The sequence below is a fragment of the Enhydra lutris genome, unplaced genomic scaffold (genome assembly GCF_002288905.1).
Source record: "Enhydra lutris kenyoni isolate GAN:26980312 unplaced genomic scaffold, ASM228890v2 scaffoldscaffold16, whole genome shotgun sequence".
Taxonomy (NCBI): domain Eukaryota; kingdom Metazoa; phylum Chordata; class Mammalia; order Carnivora; family Mustelidae; genus Enhydra; species Enhydra lutris.
This window is the reverse complement of record NW_019154100.1, coordinates 16,712,348-16,730,789: the sequence shown is the minus strand read 5'-3', so window position 1 is coordinate 16,730,789 and position 18,442 is coordinate 16,712,348. Positions and strand designations below refer to the sequence as shown.

The following is an 18,442-nucleotide window of genomic DNA, read 5'->3' as shown; positions in this document are numbered from 1 at the left end:
AAAATAAACTGTTAGGACTACATCAAAATAAAAAGCTTCTGCACACGGGGGCACCTGGGTGGCTCAGTCGTTAAGCGTCTGCCTTTGGCCAGGTCATGATCCCAGGGTCCTTGGATCAAGCCCCGCATTGGACTCCCTGCTTGGCAGGAAGCCTGCTTCTCCCTCCCACTCCCCCTGCTTGTGTTCCCTCTCTCTCTTTCTCTCTCTGTGTCAAATAAATAAATAAATAAACAAAATCTTAAAAAAAAAAAGTTTCTGCATGCAAAGGAAATAATCAATAAAATTAAAAGTCACCTATGGAATGGGAGAATATATTTGCAAATGATATATCCCATAAAGGGTTAGTATACAAAATACATAAAGAACTTATAAAACACAACACTCAAGAAACAAATAATCCAATTTAAAAATGGGCAGAAGACATGAACAGGTATTTCTCTAAAGACATCCAGATAGCCAACAGACACATGAAAATATGCTTATCATCACTTGTCGTCAGGGAAATGAGGATCAAAACTACAATGTGATACCACTCATACCTATCAGAATGGCTAAAATCAACATCAGAAACAACAGGTGTTGATGGGGATGTGAGAAAAAGGAATCCTCTTGCATTGTTGATAGGAATGCAAACTGGTGCTGCCTCTGTGGAAAAACAGTAATCGCAGTACTAGGTATTTAACCAATAAATACAAAAATGCTAATTTAGAGTGATACATGCACCCCTATGTTTATAGTAGCATTATCTACAACAACCAAGATATGGAAGCTGCTCAGGAAGTGTCCATTGATTGATGAATGGATAAGGAAGATGAGATATATATATATATATAATTTGTAGTATATATTTTATATATGATGTATAATATATTATTATGTTATATTTGTGTGTATATATATATGTGCTATATATATACACATATTGTGTGTATATATATAGCACATATATATATATAGTGGAATATTATTCCCACATAAAAAAAATGAAATCTTGCCATTTGCAACAACATGGATAGAATATGTGAAATGCTAAGTGAAATAAGTCAATCATAGACAAATACCATATAATTTCACTATTAGGGCAAATTAAGAAACAAACAAATGAGCAAAGGGAATAAAATAGAGAGGAAGTTAGTTAAAGCAAGAAACAGACTCTTAATTATAGAAATAACAGATGGTTACCAAAGAGGATGCGTGAAATAGGTGATGGAGATTAAGGAGCACACTTGTGATGAGCCCCAGGTGACATGTGTTGTCAAATTACAATATTGTACCCATGAAACTAATACAACACTGTATGTTAACTGAGATTAAAATAAAAACTTCGAAGGAATGAGTAAAAAATTTCTTTAAAACGTGATCAAACTATTGAAATATTATGAAAAATAACTAAAGAACTAAATAAGTGGAGAGATAACTATATCCATAGATTAGAATGCTCAGTATTATAAAGATTATGACTTCTCACCAAATTTATTTACATATTTAATACAGTTGAAATTAACATTGTAAAAGATTTCTTCCTGGAATTTGATAGGTTCTTTCTAAGATATATGTATATGGAAATACAAAGGCCCTGTAATAGCCAATACAGTCCTGAGGTTTTAAAAAAAAAAAATGGCAGTAGTTGCTCTACTGGCTGTCAAGATTTATTATAAAGCTACAGTAATTAGACATGCTTTACTGGCACAAAGATTAGAACAGAATTTAGAAACAGATCTATTCATTTATATATACTTGATTTGGGAAAAAGGTGTCCCTGCAGAGCTGTGGGAAAAGGTGGTCTTTTCAATAAATTGGTCTTGGAAACATTGGATTTCCACATAGAAATAAGAAAAATAAATTTGACAAATATTTCACACCATAAAAAGTTAATTCTGGGGTCAGCGCTTATGGATTTAAAAGTGAGTGGAAAACTAATATAGATTCCAACAAATAGTATAGTAACATATCTCTATAACCTTAGAGTAGGTAATAATATCAAATGGTACACAAAAATCCCTAGTCATAAAGATAAAAGTGATTAATTAGACTGTAATTAACATTAGGAAAATCAATTCTTCAACAGTTTCCTCTCATTAAGACAGTAAAAAATAAAACCCTCAAACAGAAAATGCCATTTGCAAATTTTGTGAATAGCGAACACCTTTTATCCCAAATGACTAAAAGTATTGACAATCCCTATTAATGAAATGTTCACACACTGAAGGGAGAATTTATATTGTGATACCTAATTTGAAAGACGAAAATTTTGCTAAATTTGAACATGTAAAAGAATGTTTGGACAGCATTTTTTATGATAAACAAATGCTGCCAACAATCCAAATGTCCTTTACGAGGTGAATGGATGCATGGATATTGGTATATTTACACAATGGAACGCTCTACAACAGTGAAAAGAATGAACTGCTACTACGTGCAACATCATAGGTATATCTCATTAACAAGAGTAAATGAAAGATGCTAGGTACAAAAACTGGTGTACAATATAATCCCATCTGTTAAGAGTAAAAAAAAAATACAATAATTTTAAAGAACTTATGCTAATGTGGTAAAATATTAATTTAAAAAGGATATGATTACCATTAAAAGGTAGTTATTCTTTCCCAGGTAGAAGGAAGGTGGAAATATTGAGGAGGAAAGAGTTCTCCTTGGCGAAGCTGATATTGAGTGGTAGTTGTGGGATTGTTTATTTGTTGAAAGTCATCAAACTGCGTATTTTTTTGTTTTTTTTTCAGTGTTCCAAAATTCATTCTTTATGCACTTCACCCAGTGCTCCATGCAATATGTGCCCTCCTTAATAGCCACCACTAGGCTCACCCAGCCCCCCATCCCCCTCCCCTCCAAAACCCTCAGAGTCCACAGTCTCTCATGCTTCTACTCCCTCTCCAATTTCCCCCATCTCACTTCTCCTTTCCATCTCCCAATGTCCTCCGTGTTATTCCTTATGCTCCACAAGTAAGCAAAACCACGTGATAATTGACTCTCTCTGCTTAACTTATTTCACTCAGCATAATCTCCTCCAGCCCCATCCATGTTGATACAAAAGTTGGGTATTCATCCTTTCTGATGGAGGCATAATACTCCATTGTATATATGGACCATATCTTCTTTATCCATTCGTCCGTTGAAGGGCATCTTGGTTCTTTCCACAGTTTGATGACTGTGGCCATTGCTGCTATGAACATTGGGGGACAGATGGCCCTTCTTTGCACTACATCTGTATCTTTGGGGTGAATACCCAGTAGTGCAATTGCAGGGTCATAGGGAAGCTCTATTTTTAATTTCTTAAGGAATCTCCACACTGTTTTCCAAAGTGGCTGCACCAACTTGCATTCCTACCAAATCAATAAAAGAAGAGAGAAGAACAACATGGTCCTCTCAATTGATGCAGAAAAAGCACTTGACAAGATACAGCATCCGTTCCTGATTAAAATGATTCAAAGTATAGGGATAGATGGAGATGGAACATTCCTCAACTTCATAAAATCTGTCTATGAAAAACCCACAGCAAATAATCATCCTCAATGGGTAAAAGCTAACAGCCTTCTCTTTGAGATCAGGAACATGACAAGGATGTCCACTCTCACCACTGTTGTTCAGCATAGTACTAGAAGTCCTAGCAACAGCAATCAGACAACAAAAAGAAATAAAAGGTATTCAAATTGGCAAAGAAGAAGTCAAACTCTCTGTCTTCGCAGGTGACATACTTTATATGGAAAACCCAAAAGACTCCACTCCCAAACTACTAGAACTCATACAGCAATTCAGTAATGTGGCAGGATATAAAATCAATGTACAGAAATCAGTTGCTTTCTTATATACTAACAAACTGCATATTTTTGTTTTATATTTCTCTATATGTATATTTCATTTCATAATATAAAATATTAAAAAGTAAAGCATAGAACATAATTAATAAAAATTAATTCTGTTTTAAAATAGAATTTTTTTTCTGTCAGAAATTACCCAGATATTGATTAAAAAAAAAAAAACTAGTCTATGCTAACTATATAGCATTATTTGAGAAGGTAAAAATTTTTAATATTCACAGAAAGATAAGTCACATTACTTGAATGCAAACAAATCATAAACCTTTACCCTGCTTTAACTGAGTTTAAAGTACTTCATAAAAAGTATTTGCTTTTTTGTATAAAAATATTATATTCAATTTTAAAGAAACAGCCATAATTAGTAGATGCCGAAAAAATACTTGAGTTAAATAAATATATTACTTTAGATTTTCTTTACATTTCCTTTATACCTCTATTTCTAAATTAAGTAAATAATATATCTGTTTTATGACATTAATTCAAGAATATTTTAATTAGAAAATTCACCTGTCATAAAAGTAGTATTTATCTGTTACAAAAATATTTATCCAAGAAATATTAAATGAATATATATGAAGTTTATTTTAAGCTGATAAAGTAGCTATTCATTCCTATTATTACAAGATAATTTATAAATGTTTATCTTTACATGACATCAAATACTCTTTCAGATACATAAAAAACATGCTTATTTAACTTAGAGTTTGAATTTTAAGAATACCATATGTACAAAAATATTCATCACAAAATAATTTTTTAAATGTCTATAATTATGCTACCCATCATATTAGGCATAATCACATATTATCCATTTTCCCAATATTTCAGAAATTGACAATTCATGATATTAGAATGACTAACTGTATTAGTCCTCCTTACAAGTCATTTTTTATGTGAATGAAGTATAAAGGTATTAGGTGAGTGACAGGAGTCTTGTTTACTTTAAATCCTAGAAATTTAGTTGTTTAGTATTTTATTAGTTGAAAGTATGCTCCACCCTAACTCATCAAAGCTCAAACTAAGCAGTACATTGATGAAGAACAGATTTTCTTTTAAAAGATGCATTTTATTTCTCAGTTTAATGGCTGTTTTCAAACAGCTTCAGAGGCACATGCTCTTTAAGTACATTAAAATTCTGTGTATTTCTTGAGAATTAAAAGAAACGTGTATCACTGTATCAGTTATAACATGTAAACATGAGAAGAGCATATTTAAAGCTAATACATATTAATGACATTTATTTCAGACCTAAGGCGGCTGTTCTGGAAACTTTCCGTTGCTTGGTATTCCTAATGTTGTATAAATTGGGTCATGTGAAGCCTTTCATTCCCTCTTTGTCATTTGCTTTTGAGGTAAGACATTTGTTTTAGGAGGCTATAGTGTGATTATACATCTATTGCATATTTAATCTGTTCATTCAACAATGTTTTTGTTTATTTTGTGACTAGTACTTGTGGGAAATTTAACCTATCCACTTACTTACCATACCATATTAATTGTGTCACCTGGAGCCAGTTAATACTGTTGAGTTTCAGCTTTCTGGTTTTTAAATTTGCATTGATACCATTAACTTCATAGAATTGTTGGACAAGTTATATTGCATGATTTTGTAAAGAAAAATTAGGCCACATAATTGGTTTTTCAGCAAGTAAAAAAATTACAGAAAGTTATTGACAGAGATTCTTCCATTTGAGATTTTTCTTTTTAGGCTTTTAAGGTAAAGATTTGATTAAAATGCCTTATCAATTATCCACAAGAGATGATGATGCTATAAAAATAAAATTATTGATGTTATTGAGATTTTTCTACAGCTGAAAAATATGATTTGACCTTCTGTGATGATTAAAACTTATCTTCCCAGAACTTCCAAAAAGTTGGGGGTATATGTTTATTATCTCAGGTCTTAAGCAACTGTTAAAAAATTTTTATTCTCATCACTAAACTTTTAATGGACATGGTTTTGTTCTTTTAAATTAAGGGTTTTATCATCTAACTTTGGTGCTGAGCAGCCTGCTAACATACCCAGAATATGCAATATGTGACCTTATTTAAACATGAAATGTAAAAGCAAACATGCTGCTAACATCAGTAGAAAGACTAAAACATGTGCTTTTATAATTTAGTAGCAATAGTAAATTGGAACAAACTCTTTGGAAAACAATTTGGTGCTACCATACAAGGCATATGAGTATAAAAATGAAGGAAGATATATGTATATATATATATACACACAGACACACACATAATCATAATGTGTGTTCCAGATATATATATGTATATATATCTGGAAAGATAAATTAGAATTTAATATATCGTTGCCTATGGGAAGGCAAATTGTGTGACTAGAAGAAAGAAATATGGGAAAGATTTTAACATTAAGTTAATATTCTTTACCACCTTTAAATTTCTGCACCACCTGAATATATTTCTTACTTTAAAAGTCATGTAAATTTAAGAAATTAGGTATAAAATATTAGTATCAGGATACTAGATATCATCCATCTAATACATTTTGCATTTAAATAGGCACTAAATAAAGTTTATATGACGGGTACTTATATTGTTTCTTGAGATTATAGCCTAAAAACAAAATGAGGAAATGTAATTTACACATATTTAATGAAATTTGGAAATACACATGCCAAAAAAATAAAATATTAAAATCAAAGAATAGCATTTTCACACTCTAATGAGGGAAGATATAATTATATGTATGAAAGAAAATAATTCCACTAAGTGAATCTACTCTTGGGTATACTATGGTAGTTTATCTTAAATGCTCCAGAAGCAGAGAATGTGGGTTCTTTAAGGTAGCCATGGTATAAATAAGTGGGAATGTAGGGTTATAGAATGACATTGCATTTGGGGTTCTTTGATGATGGAATAGTGGAGAAGAGTGTAGTATGTCCAGCTTTTGAATGTGATGAATTCTAGTCGTGAGATGCTGTCCATTTACTTATTTTAATTAATAGGTGAACATGAGTGGCTAAGACCTGAGCTTTGAAACCACATTGCCTGAATTTGATTTCTAACTCAGAAACTTACTAGTATTTGTCAGCTTAAATATTATTTGTCTTGCATTCCTTGTCTATAAATGGCTGAAGTACTAAGGTCTATCTAATAGAATTTTGAGGATTAAAGGAGAATCTGCATAAGAGATTTAGCACATTGTGTAACATACAGTACATGCTCAATAAATATTAGATGCCATTCTTATCATTTTATATGAAATGAAAGATCCCATGGATTAATACTTTGGTTTGCCTCGGGATCCAAAAGTCAAGTTTGAGAACAACTGGCATAGAGGAGCAAATAATGTTGGACCTAAAAGTCATGATTATGAATTCTTAGACTAATGCTGGCCCTATGACGTGAGACTCTGTGCCTCACATTGTTTACCTGTAAAATAGGTTTGATGAGAATTAACATGCACTGAGATTTTACTATGTTCTAAATGCCTTACTCCTTTTACTTCATTTAATCTTCCTATCAGTGTAACGGGGGTGTAGCTACTATTATTTTTATAATAAAAAAATTGAGTTACAGAGAAGTTGAAAATCTGTCTGAATTAACATAACTAATAAGTGAACAAGTCAGGATACAAACTCAGACAGTCTGATACTGTAACTCTTAATTATCTAGCAACATTTTCTTCCATATAATGATAGCAATACTCATCCACCTCAAGGAACTTAGATAAAAAATAGAGATGCAGTGTAGCAAAGCTACTTTGAAAAATGTAAAGACAAAAAAAAAGTTCTTATCAATTTGACTGCAAAAAAAGTTTTGAAGACTAGTGGCTTCAATGTTACCTCTGATCTATCTTTAGTTTATGATTCAAGGGAGGGAAGACATAATGGCAAAATCTTTCAGCCTGCTCATCTACTCTTTCCAGAACCTGTTCTGTCCATCTAGGCACACAGGCCACCGATTCTTCAAGAGTAAATATTGACTGTGATTTGCCAAGGAAACATTTCCTTAACATGGTGTGTTAATACTATCTGCTTACATGGTTTTATGCAAAAATTTAACGACACAAAGGATAGCACATAGAAGCACCTGATACATTTTGGTTACTATCCTTGTTTGTATTACTATTAGTACTCTATAATTAGATTATTATCGCTGCTATTATTACTAGAGTATTATCATCATTATTATTTTAACCATTGAATTCCCATTGGTAAAACTGAACAAGTCTTCTCTGACCAGAGGTCAATAACTATATGGTAAAGACTGGGCAGGTACTTCCTTATCTACATTTTACCTGTGAACCAACCTTTTCTTTCACTTCTTTTTAGAGTTCGAGAAAAGTGTAAATTACTAGTCATCAATTTTTATGTTTTTTAATTTAAATTCAAAATTTTAAAAAACCTAGTTATCAGTTCTTAAATTCTTAATTGTGAATTTCATATTTGTGTTTTCCTTACATTAGAACTTTATGTAAATTTTTACTATTTATCATAGTATTAATAGAACTAATTCTTTGCCCCACATAAGGAGGATAAAAACCTAATAAATATGGCCTCAGTGACTACATTCAGTAGGAATCGGGGGTGGTTATATTATAAGGACACAATGTTCTCATCATTTTTCTTTGAAGCTATCATTAGAATCAGTGTCATTGAAGCAGTTAATCCCTTCTTTTATAAATCAATGTGGTATATTTTGGCAACATCAGCTTGTAGCCCTGTGACTTTTCTCTATTTATCTAGAAGGCTTGTTGGAAGTTTTCCTGTTATACTGCTTCATTGTGTAAGTCAGATGCCGTAGATTTGCACAGTAACTGTCCTTCTACGCTATGCCTGTACTCCTGGCTGTACCTACAGCTTTAAACAAATACAAGCACACACGGAATGGAAAATTGATCTTCAACTTTTTACTTAGATTACAAAACAGTTCTTAGGTAATTACAATTCTGAGTCAGAAGTACAAAGTAGAATTTAACTTTGATCCTGTGACCAGTATGTGGAAGATTTATTCCCTTTAGCTTCTGTCCACAAGAATATGAAGAAAGGGAGTGGTGCTTGGACTATTTATAAATAGAATTAACTACTATAGAAATGCATAGTTGTTTATTTAAGTGTGTGCAGTGGTTAGTCCATGCCCTTGCATATTTCTTTAGCTAGGTCAGTTAATATTTTGACCACAAATTCATATACTTTTTTTTTTTTAAAGAAGATTATTTATTTGTTTGTTTGGAGATCATGAGCAGGAAGGGGGTGTGGTGCAGAGGGAGAGGGAGAGAGAATCTCAATCAGACTCCACACAGAGCAGTGACCCTGATATGGGACTTGATCCTGTGACCCTGGGACTATGACCTAAGCTAAAATCCAAGAGTCCCATACTCAACCTACTGAGCCACCCAGGTGCCCCAACCTTTTTCTTCTTTTACTTGCTTTGTCATTCATAGGAAATTTTTTAATTTTTAAAAATTTATTTTTTTCTTTAAAGACTTTATTTTCTTGAGAGCGAGAGAGCGCATGAGACAGAGAGTGCATAAGAGAGTGAGCATGAGTGAGGGGAGGGAGTAGCAGAGGGAGAGGGAGAAGCAGACTCCTGTTATGATAAGTTATATCACTAAATGCTCTTTCAGTGCATCCCAAATATTGTTCTTTAATTTCTCTAGGAGTGTATAGTTTATAGAGGTGATTGGACGGGAAATGGTACTCTATGAAAGTTGATGGGAATTAGAAAGGATGGGGCTTTGGGGCACCTGGATGGCTCAGTGGGTTAAAGCCTCTTCCTTCAGCTCGGATCATGGTCTCAGGGTCCTGGGATCGAGCCTTGCATCAGGCTGTCTGCTTAGCGGGGAGCCTGCTTCCTCCGCTCTCCCTGCCTGCCTCCCTGCCTACTTGTAATCTCTATCAAAAAAGTAAATAAAATCTAAAAAAAAAAAAAAAAAAAAAGAAAAAAAAAAAAAAAAAAAAGATGGGGCTTTATTGACCCAGTTGTCTATGTTATGATTCTGGACTTTTTTTTTTTTTAAGATTTTATTTATTTATTTGCGAGAGACAGAGATAGTGACAGAGACAGCAAGGGAGAGAGCACAAACAGGGAGGAGAGGTAGAAGCAGACTCCTCAGTGAGTGGGAGTCTGACTCAGCGCTCGATCCCAGGACCCTGAGAACATGACCTGAGCTGAAGGCAGACGCTTAACTGACTAAGTCACCCAGGCACCCCTATTTTTTTTAAGCATTTTTTTTAAGATTTTATTTATTTGACAGAGATCACAAGTAGGCAGAGAGGCAGGCAAAGAGAGGGGGAAGCAGGCTCTCTGCTAAGCAGAGAGCCCAATGTGGGGCTCAGTCCCAGGACCCTGGTATCATGACCTGAGCCGAAGGCAGAGGCTTTAACCACTGAGCCACCCAGGCACCCTTATTTTTTTATTTTTTTAAGATTTTATTTATTCATTGAGGGGAGTAGAGGAGCAGAGGATGAGGGAGAAGCAGGTTCCCCACTGAACAGGGAGCCCGTTGTAGGGTTCAATTCCAGGACCCTGGTATCATGACCTGAGCCAAAGGCAGATGCCTAACCAACTGAACCACCCAGGTACCCCTCATTCACAGGAAATTTGATGGAAAAACAATCCCTTCATTCTTTCCTTCATTCATTTCTCGCTAATGGCCGGCACAGACATTTTTTTTTTCTACTAGCTCATGTGTAATTCGTTCTTTCTAAGATGTGCCTATGAAATTATGGTTGATTTCTTTTTCTTGCATCAGTAGCTTTAAAAAATGTCTAACCTGGGGGCGCCTGGGTGGCTCAGCGGGTTAAGCCTCTGCCTTCGGCTCAGGTCACGATCCCAGAGTCCTGGGATTGAGCCCCGAATCGGGCTCTCTGCTCAGCAGGGAGCCTGCTTCCTCCTCTCTCTCTCTCTCTCTCTGCCTACTTGTGATCTTTGTCTGTCAAATAAATAAATAAAATCTTTTTAAAAAAAATGTCTAACCTGATAAGCCTTTAAAGGGAAGATAGCAAAATCAAACATAAGTAGCTATATTTGACAAGTATATATGTATATAAGAGCATGGGAAATACTTGTTTACAGATATTTTGATCCTGTATCTCTTTGTTTCATGTAACTTTTTAGTTAATTGGGAAGATAGTTAAGGTACTGGAGAAAGCATTGGCTTTGAATTCACACAAATCTGTCATTCCCAGCTCTGTCATTTGGTTGTGCGGTCCTCAGGAAGTTACCTAAAATAACCACAGCTTAGCTCCCTAGCTTTTTCCCCTCAGCAAAAAGGAGAATTAAAATGCCCTAGGGGTTGTTTCGATATTCAAAAGACTAAAGGAGATAGAACATAGTGTGATACCTGGTATGTAAGTAGTGAATATTATTTATAATAATTATATCCATGTAAATTATAAACACACATACATACACAAACTATACAGACACATTTAAAATAATGTTTTTAAAACTAGGACATTGGAAGCAATGAACATATGAACCTGAAAATACCTGCTTATTAGTGGCCAAATAATTTGAGTTGATTTCAGAAGAACTTTTGGAATTTGAAGAATGGCTTTAAATTTAGACCTCAGAAAAATTCTAAAATCTGATTTACAGTTTTTAGTTTGTGTTATTAAAACATCACTCCTAGGTGGTAAACCAATTGTATCTGCTGAAGGTGTGCACAAGAGCTGGGTAGAATTTGAACAGGAAGAACTTGGGGGGGAAGGTGGAAAGCACTTGACTTAAGGGAGAGTACAAATGAAAAGTCCAGAAGCAGGGGAGACCATGGACTGCTCAAGTGATAACAGGTGCCTAGTAACAACAGCCCAAAGTGTGGATCCTGATAGGAGGTAAATGCCCATGGAAGATCGAACCAGCTTGCCTAATGCTTTCAATGGCACAGAAACATTTATTCCGCACTTACTGGAACACCTGCTCCAGTAAAAACAGAGCAAAAGCCTTGTCTTTGTGGAGATTAGCTTTTAATCAGTGTATTAATTTTTGATTGCTGTGTAACAAATTACCACAAATTTAGTGGCTTAAAACAACACACATTTATTATCTAACAGTTCCCGTGGGTCAGGAGGTCAGGCACAGTTTTGCTCAAAACTCTGTTAGGGTCTCAAGAGGCTGCATTTAAGGTAAGTCTTGGCCAGATTGTGTTCTCATCTGGAGGCTCAACGACGGAAAAATCCACTTCCAAGCTCATTCACGTTGTTGACAGAGCTCATTTCCTTGCAGCTGTGTGACTTAGGGCCCCAGCTTCTTGCTGGCTTTGGAGCAGAGGCTGCTCTCAGGTGCCGGAGGCTGCCTGCGGGTCCATGCCATGTGGGTACCCTCAACATGGCTGCTACTTCATCAAGCCCGCAAGGAGAACCTTTCTTCAGGAAGGGCTCAACTGCTCTGCTTAAGAGCTTTTAGCTGATGAAGCTACATTCCTCCAAGATAATCTCTTGTTTTATCAAATGAAAACAACTGATTTCGGGTCCTAATTTCAGCTGCAAAATCCCTTCATCTATGCCGGATTGTACAGGCTAACAGACCGTGAACGGCAAGGATGGGGATCATGTGGCCACCCTGGTCTCTGTCCGCCACAGTTGGGGAGGATGCGCACAATAACTCAGACAAATACTTACACACATACACATATATGTTTTTACTCAGATATATGGCTTAGTAGATAATGATAATGACCATGTTAAAAATAAATCAGGGTTGGGAGAGGCAAAAGTTTTCAGAACATGGTACCCAAGAAAGGCTAGTGACATTTCAGTTAAGACCTAATGGGGCAAAAACCATATGGGTTCCTGGGGACGAGCAGGTAAAGGCAACATCAAGTGCCAAGGTGCCAAGGCAGGGTGTCCTATCATGCACACGAACATGTCTGCAACTGAGTAAGCAAGAGGAAAAGTGGTAGATAATACAGTCAGAGCAATAATGGGGGTCAGACCACATAAGCCCTTTTGGTCATTGTAATTACCACTTTACTCCAGGTAAAATCACCCCCCTGGAGAGTTGGAACAGAGGACATGTATGAACTGACTTAGTGGCTGAATTGAGGACAACAAAACTGGGGTATAGGGAGAGAACGCAAGGGCAACAGTTAGGACACTATTGTAAATGTGAAGGTGAGAGGTTAGTGTCCTAGAGAATGTAAGAAGTGGTCAGATTCAGGAAGCAATTTTAAAGTAGAAAAGGCAAAAGGCTCACAGGTCAGATGAGAAAATGGAAAAAACAAACGAGTTGAGAATGACTACAGTGTTTTTGGTCTGAGAAAATAAAAGAATGGAGTTACCATGAACTAAGATGGGCGGAATCTAGGAGGAAAAGTTGAAAGTGGCAGTGGCTCTCCAAATTCAATTATATTTGACGAGATTTTGTTTATTGATTTCATAGTTATCTTCTTGCTGATAGGGTTCTTAATCTGTTTTGCACAAACAGTTCAATGCAGAGAAGGTAAATGGGAAGAAAACACTGACATTTCATTAGTGGTTGTGCTTATGTGTTGTGACTCTATTTTTTTTCTTTGAGATTTTTGCATTTTTTAATGAACACATATACCTTTAATCCCGTATCGTGAAGTCTTTTCTTTTTTTCAGCCAACTTTACCTGTTCAGAGTTTTGTAATAGGAGTTAAGATGAAATATATAAAAGATAGGTCCGGACAACCAGAGAGAAGTGAGAGCTTCAGTTAGATGCTTGAATGCTGTTGGCAATGCCAGGGAGCAGCATAACATGGATGGGAGATGCTCCCACCAGCTGTGCTCCCAGGGCTACTATTTATAGGAGGTATCACTGTAAAGTAACTGAAATGATGTCATAAAACCATGATTTTTTTATATTAAGACTAATTTTTTAGACCAGTTTAAGTTTTTCAGAAAAACTGAGGGGAAGGTAGGGATTTCCTATCTACCCCTTCCCCCGACGCATGCACTGGGGGAAGTTATCAACATCCTCCACCAGAATAGTGCATTTGTTACACTGATGAGCCTAGGTTGACACATCAGAGCCACCCAAAGTCCATAGTTTTCCTTATGGTACTCTATTGGTGTTGAAAATTTATAGTTTGGACCCATGTAAAGTAACAAGTATCCATTATTATAGAATCATACAGAGTTATTTCCACTGCCTTAAAATTCTTCTGTGCTCTGCCTAGTCATCACTCCCTATGCTCCTTAATCCCTGACAACCACGGATCTTTTCACTGTATCCATAGTCCTGTCCTGCCTTTAGCCATACAGCTGGAATCAGTGAGTATAGAATATTTTCAGATTGTCTTCTTTCACTTAGTAATATGCATTTAAGTTTTCTTCATGTCTTTTCATGGGTTCATGGGTTCATAGCTCCTTTTTTTTTTTTTTTTTTTTTTTTTTTTGGTGCTGAGCAATTTTCCATTGTTTGGATAGAACACAGTTTATTTATTCATTCAGCTACTAAGGGACATTTTGGTTCCTTCCAAGTTTTGGCAATTATGAATAACAATGCTATAAATATCCCTGTGCAGGTTTTTGTGTGGACATAAGTTTCCAGTTCCTTTGGGTAAATATGAAAGAGCACCACTGCTGGATCCTAAGAGTATGCTTAGTTTTGTCAGAAATCTCCAAACTGTCTTCAAAAATGACTGTACCATTTTGCATCCCTGAATAAGAATTTCTTTTGCTCCATATCCTCACCAGCATTTGGTATTAACAGTGATCCAGATTTTGGCCATTCTAATAGGTGTGTACTGATATCTCATTGTTTTAATTTGCATTCCCTGTTGACATATAATATGGAGCATCTTTTTGTATGATTGTGTGTTCTTTGGTGAGATGTCTGTTAAGATCTTTGGCCCATTTTTTGAAATTCTGGTGTGGTTTTTTTTTTTTTTTATTGTTGAGTTTTAAGGGTTCTTTGTATATTTTAGGTGATTTTTCTTCATCCAGTGTGTCTTTAGGAAATCTTTTCTCCCAGTCTGTAACTTATCTTCTCATTCTTCTGATATTGTCTTTTGCATAGCAGAAGTTTTTAATTTAAAAAATTCAGCTTATAAATTATTTCTTTGATGGATTGTGTCTTTGGTGTTGTATCTAAAAAAGCAATGCCATACCCAAGATCATCTATGTTCTTTCCTATGTTATCTTCTAGGACTTTTATAGTTTTTCACTTTTAAATTAAATATGTGATTTTTTAGTAAATTTTGAATAAATTTTTGTAAAAATTATGTCTGTGTCAGATTTATTTGTGTGTATGTGTATGTCCATCTCTTTCAGCACCTTTCTTTAAAAAGACTGTCTTTGCTCCACTATATTGTCCTTGCTTCCTTGTCAAAGATCATTTGACTGTATTTATGGGCCACTTTTCTTGCTCTCTATTCTGTTCCATTGATATAACTGCCTTTTCTTTCGTGAATACCACACTGCCTTGATCACGGTTGCTTTCCAGTAAGTCTTAAAGTCCGATAGTGTCAGTCCACCAACAGTGTCCTTCTTCAAAATTGTGTTGGCTGTTTTGGGTCTTTTGCCTTTTCACTTAAACTAGAATCAGTTTGTCAATATTACAAATAAACTTACTGGGATTTTGATGGTGACCACATTGAATCTATTTGGAAGAACTGACAATATTGAGTCTTCCTATAGGTGAATGCAGACTATCTTTCCATTTATTTCGTGGGGTTTTTTTTTAAAGATTATTTATTTGAAAGACAGAGTGTGGGGAGGGAGGGGCCAAGGGAGAGGGAGAGAGAGAATCTCAAGCAGACTCCTACTGAGTGTGGAGCCCATGTGGAGCTCTATCTCACAACCCTGAGATCATGACCTGAGCCAAAGTCAAAAGTTGGATGCTTAACCAACCCACCAAACCCAGACACCCCCTCCATTTATTCAGTTTTTCATTTCACTCTTGAAGTTTTATAATTTTCCTCATATAGAACTTGTATATACAGTATTTTGTTAGATTTATTGCCTGAGTAGTTTTTTAGTTTTAATGTAAATGGCATTCCACTTTTATTTTCAAATTCCACTGGTTCGTTCCTGGTATATAGGAGAATGATTGACTTTTTATATTAACCTGTACCCTGCAACCTTATCCTAATCACTTATTAGTTCCAGCAGTTTTTTGTTGATTCTTTCAGATTTTCTACATAATCATGTCATCTGCTTAGCTTAGCAAGAAAGGAACAGAATGAGGAGTTTTTAACTTTTTATTTGTGTATTTATCACTAAAATAATCAAAAAGCTTTAGTTAAACTATATCCATATGTAACCTTTCTGGCTATACCATCATTTAAATTTTTACCAATAAATATCATAAGTAATTTTAGTTTAATAATGCTACAGGTAGTATTCTAAGTGGTTTGTAAATATTATTTCCTTAAATACTCATAGCAATTTTATAATGTAGACGCTACTATATGTCACATTTAACAGATGAGGAAATTGACAAGTTGCCCAAGGCCACAGTCCTTTATGTAGGAGAGACAGGATTCCAACCCAGACAGTCTCGAACCTGTGCCTTTAACGTGCTATACTGTGAATCATGACTTGAATATTTTAGCTACTGTTATGTGTCAGTGTTGGCGTTCTTTTTTTTTTTTTTTTTTTTTTAAAGTCTGGATTCATTTAGTTGCAAGTGATAAAAAATTCAATAAACACTGGCTAAGAACAAAAGTGATTGGCATTCTTTAGGGCCTGGTCCTGGATCCTGCTTTCTTCCCCGTCCACCCTTGCCCATTTTTCTTTCTTTAAACACCATCAACATGGACATGACTCCCAAAATTGTATCCCCGATCGGAACTCTGACCTCAGCTATAAACTCACATATTCTGTTACCTATTTAAGATCTTCCCTTGAATGCCATAGGTACATTGCATATACAAATGTGAGCTCTTAATGCATTCTCCTACATATCCTGTTCCATCTCAGGAGACTTGCATCTCAATAAATAGGCACCACAGACACTTCCATTCATTTCATATATCTAGGAATCATTCTTGTTTTACCTTCTCTTTTGCCACCCATCAGCAACTTCTGTGGCTTCTACTCCAAGATACTTCTTAGACTTCATCCCCTTTGTCACATCTTAATTTAAAGCAACAGCATGTCTTGTTAGGTCTGCTACAGTATATTCCTAAATATTCATTCACCTTACTCTTTTCTTGATACTTTCCAATATATTTTATATGTATAACATGATAAATGTAATTTAAATTGCTAAATAGCTTTAGATGGCATTTAGGATAAAATCCAAACCCTTTACCGTAACCTATAAGGCCCTCAGTGAAACATTCATAGACATAGTCAGTTGCCATTACTGGCTCATTCCTCAATTTTGGAAGTTATGCTAATAAAAAGACTATATGGATAAATAAAATTACAGCTCTAAAATACAGCAGCTTACTTTATTTTTGATAGAGTCATGAGAAAGACTGTGTAACTTTTTTCATTTGCATAGTTAGGAATTTCTTGGAAGAAACCTACTTCTACAGAAAAAAAAAAGAACAACTGTGATGTATCTGCAGGTCACTTTGATTCATCTCAATATTTTTCTTTAATTATCTCATCATTTAAAATTTAAATATGCTTATTTTAAATGGAAAAGTTTTCACTATAATAATAGAAAACCCTAAAGTTAAAAATACCCAGAAATAGAAATACCCAATTTAAAAGGTCATAAGTTTTTGAAATAAAAATACTAGTAAAAATAATAACCCTAACTCACAAAAATCATATCTGAAAAATTAAATCCCTATAAAAATGTCATTAAATGTGATTATTCAGCAATATAGGGATATTTAGCATTAATGTGATAGTCAGAATCACTTCTAGCATTCACATTTCCATCCTAATTCCATCCCAGAAGATTCATTTGAATGAGGTCAAAACAAACAAGTTAAATTAAGATAAGTAAAAAGAAAAAAAAAAGACTTTGTGCCTCAAACTAATGTTACACTGTATATTAATTAACTGGAATTTAAATAAAAACTTGAAACTAAAAATAAAATAAAAAATAAATCACATGATCAGAAAAAAAATTAAGCTAAGTAACAACCTGACAACTCACAAAGAGGTGCTTCTTTGTCTCACAGACCCTGATTGGGGGTCCTGGAGATCAACCTTGAGGACACATTCGGTGTGAGAAGATACATATACCTGGTCCCCCAAGAGATGGATATCGGGTACATTCCTTTCAGGGTACCAGAAGTCCCTGCTAAGTAATGGAGAGTAGCGTTTAGATCTTAAAGACCTTGGGAAGGAACTCAGTTTGGAGTGCAGAAAATCCCACCTGCATCCAAAGAAGATACCCTTGGAGGGATCTTTAGCAACGTGTCCCAGAGTTCCGACTGAAATCATATTGAGTACCACCATTAGTATGTATCTTAACCTTTAGGAAACTTCCTAAAGTTGTTTTCCCATGTGGTTATAAAATTTACCACTATCAGCGTACACATGCCCTCACCAAAGCCAGAATTATCTTAACTTTTGTTCATCTGGGGATTAAATGTCTCATCGTATTTCTAATTGCCATTTTCCTGTTTACTGCTGAAGTGAATCATTATTTCATCTTTATTGGCCATTCATATTTCTTTTTCTGTGATAGGCTTTTTCATGTCATTTACCCATTTTTATATTTGGTTGTTATTTTCTTCTTTTTAGAAAGTCTATATATGAAGA

General features: G+C 34.9%; 1 protein-coding gene across 1 annotated transcript in view; it reads left to right on the top strand.

Annotated features, from left to right (window-relative positions):
• Positions 1-18,442, top strand: part of LOC111147401 (alkylglycerol monooxygenase) — a 344,434-nt gene that overhangs the window by 196,864 nt on the left and 129,128 nt on the right. The window contains exon 12 of the mRNA XM_022503409.1: positions 5,080-5,185. Coding sequence (XP_022359117.1) covers positions 5,080-5,185 — 106 coding nt within the window. The remainder of the gene's footprint in view (positions 1-5,079; positions 5,186-18,442) is intronic.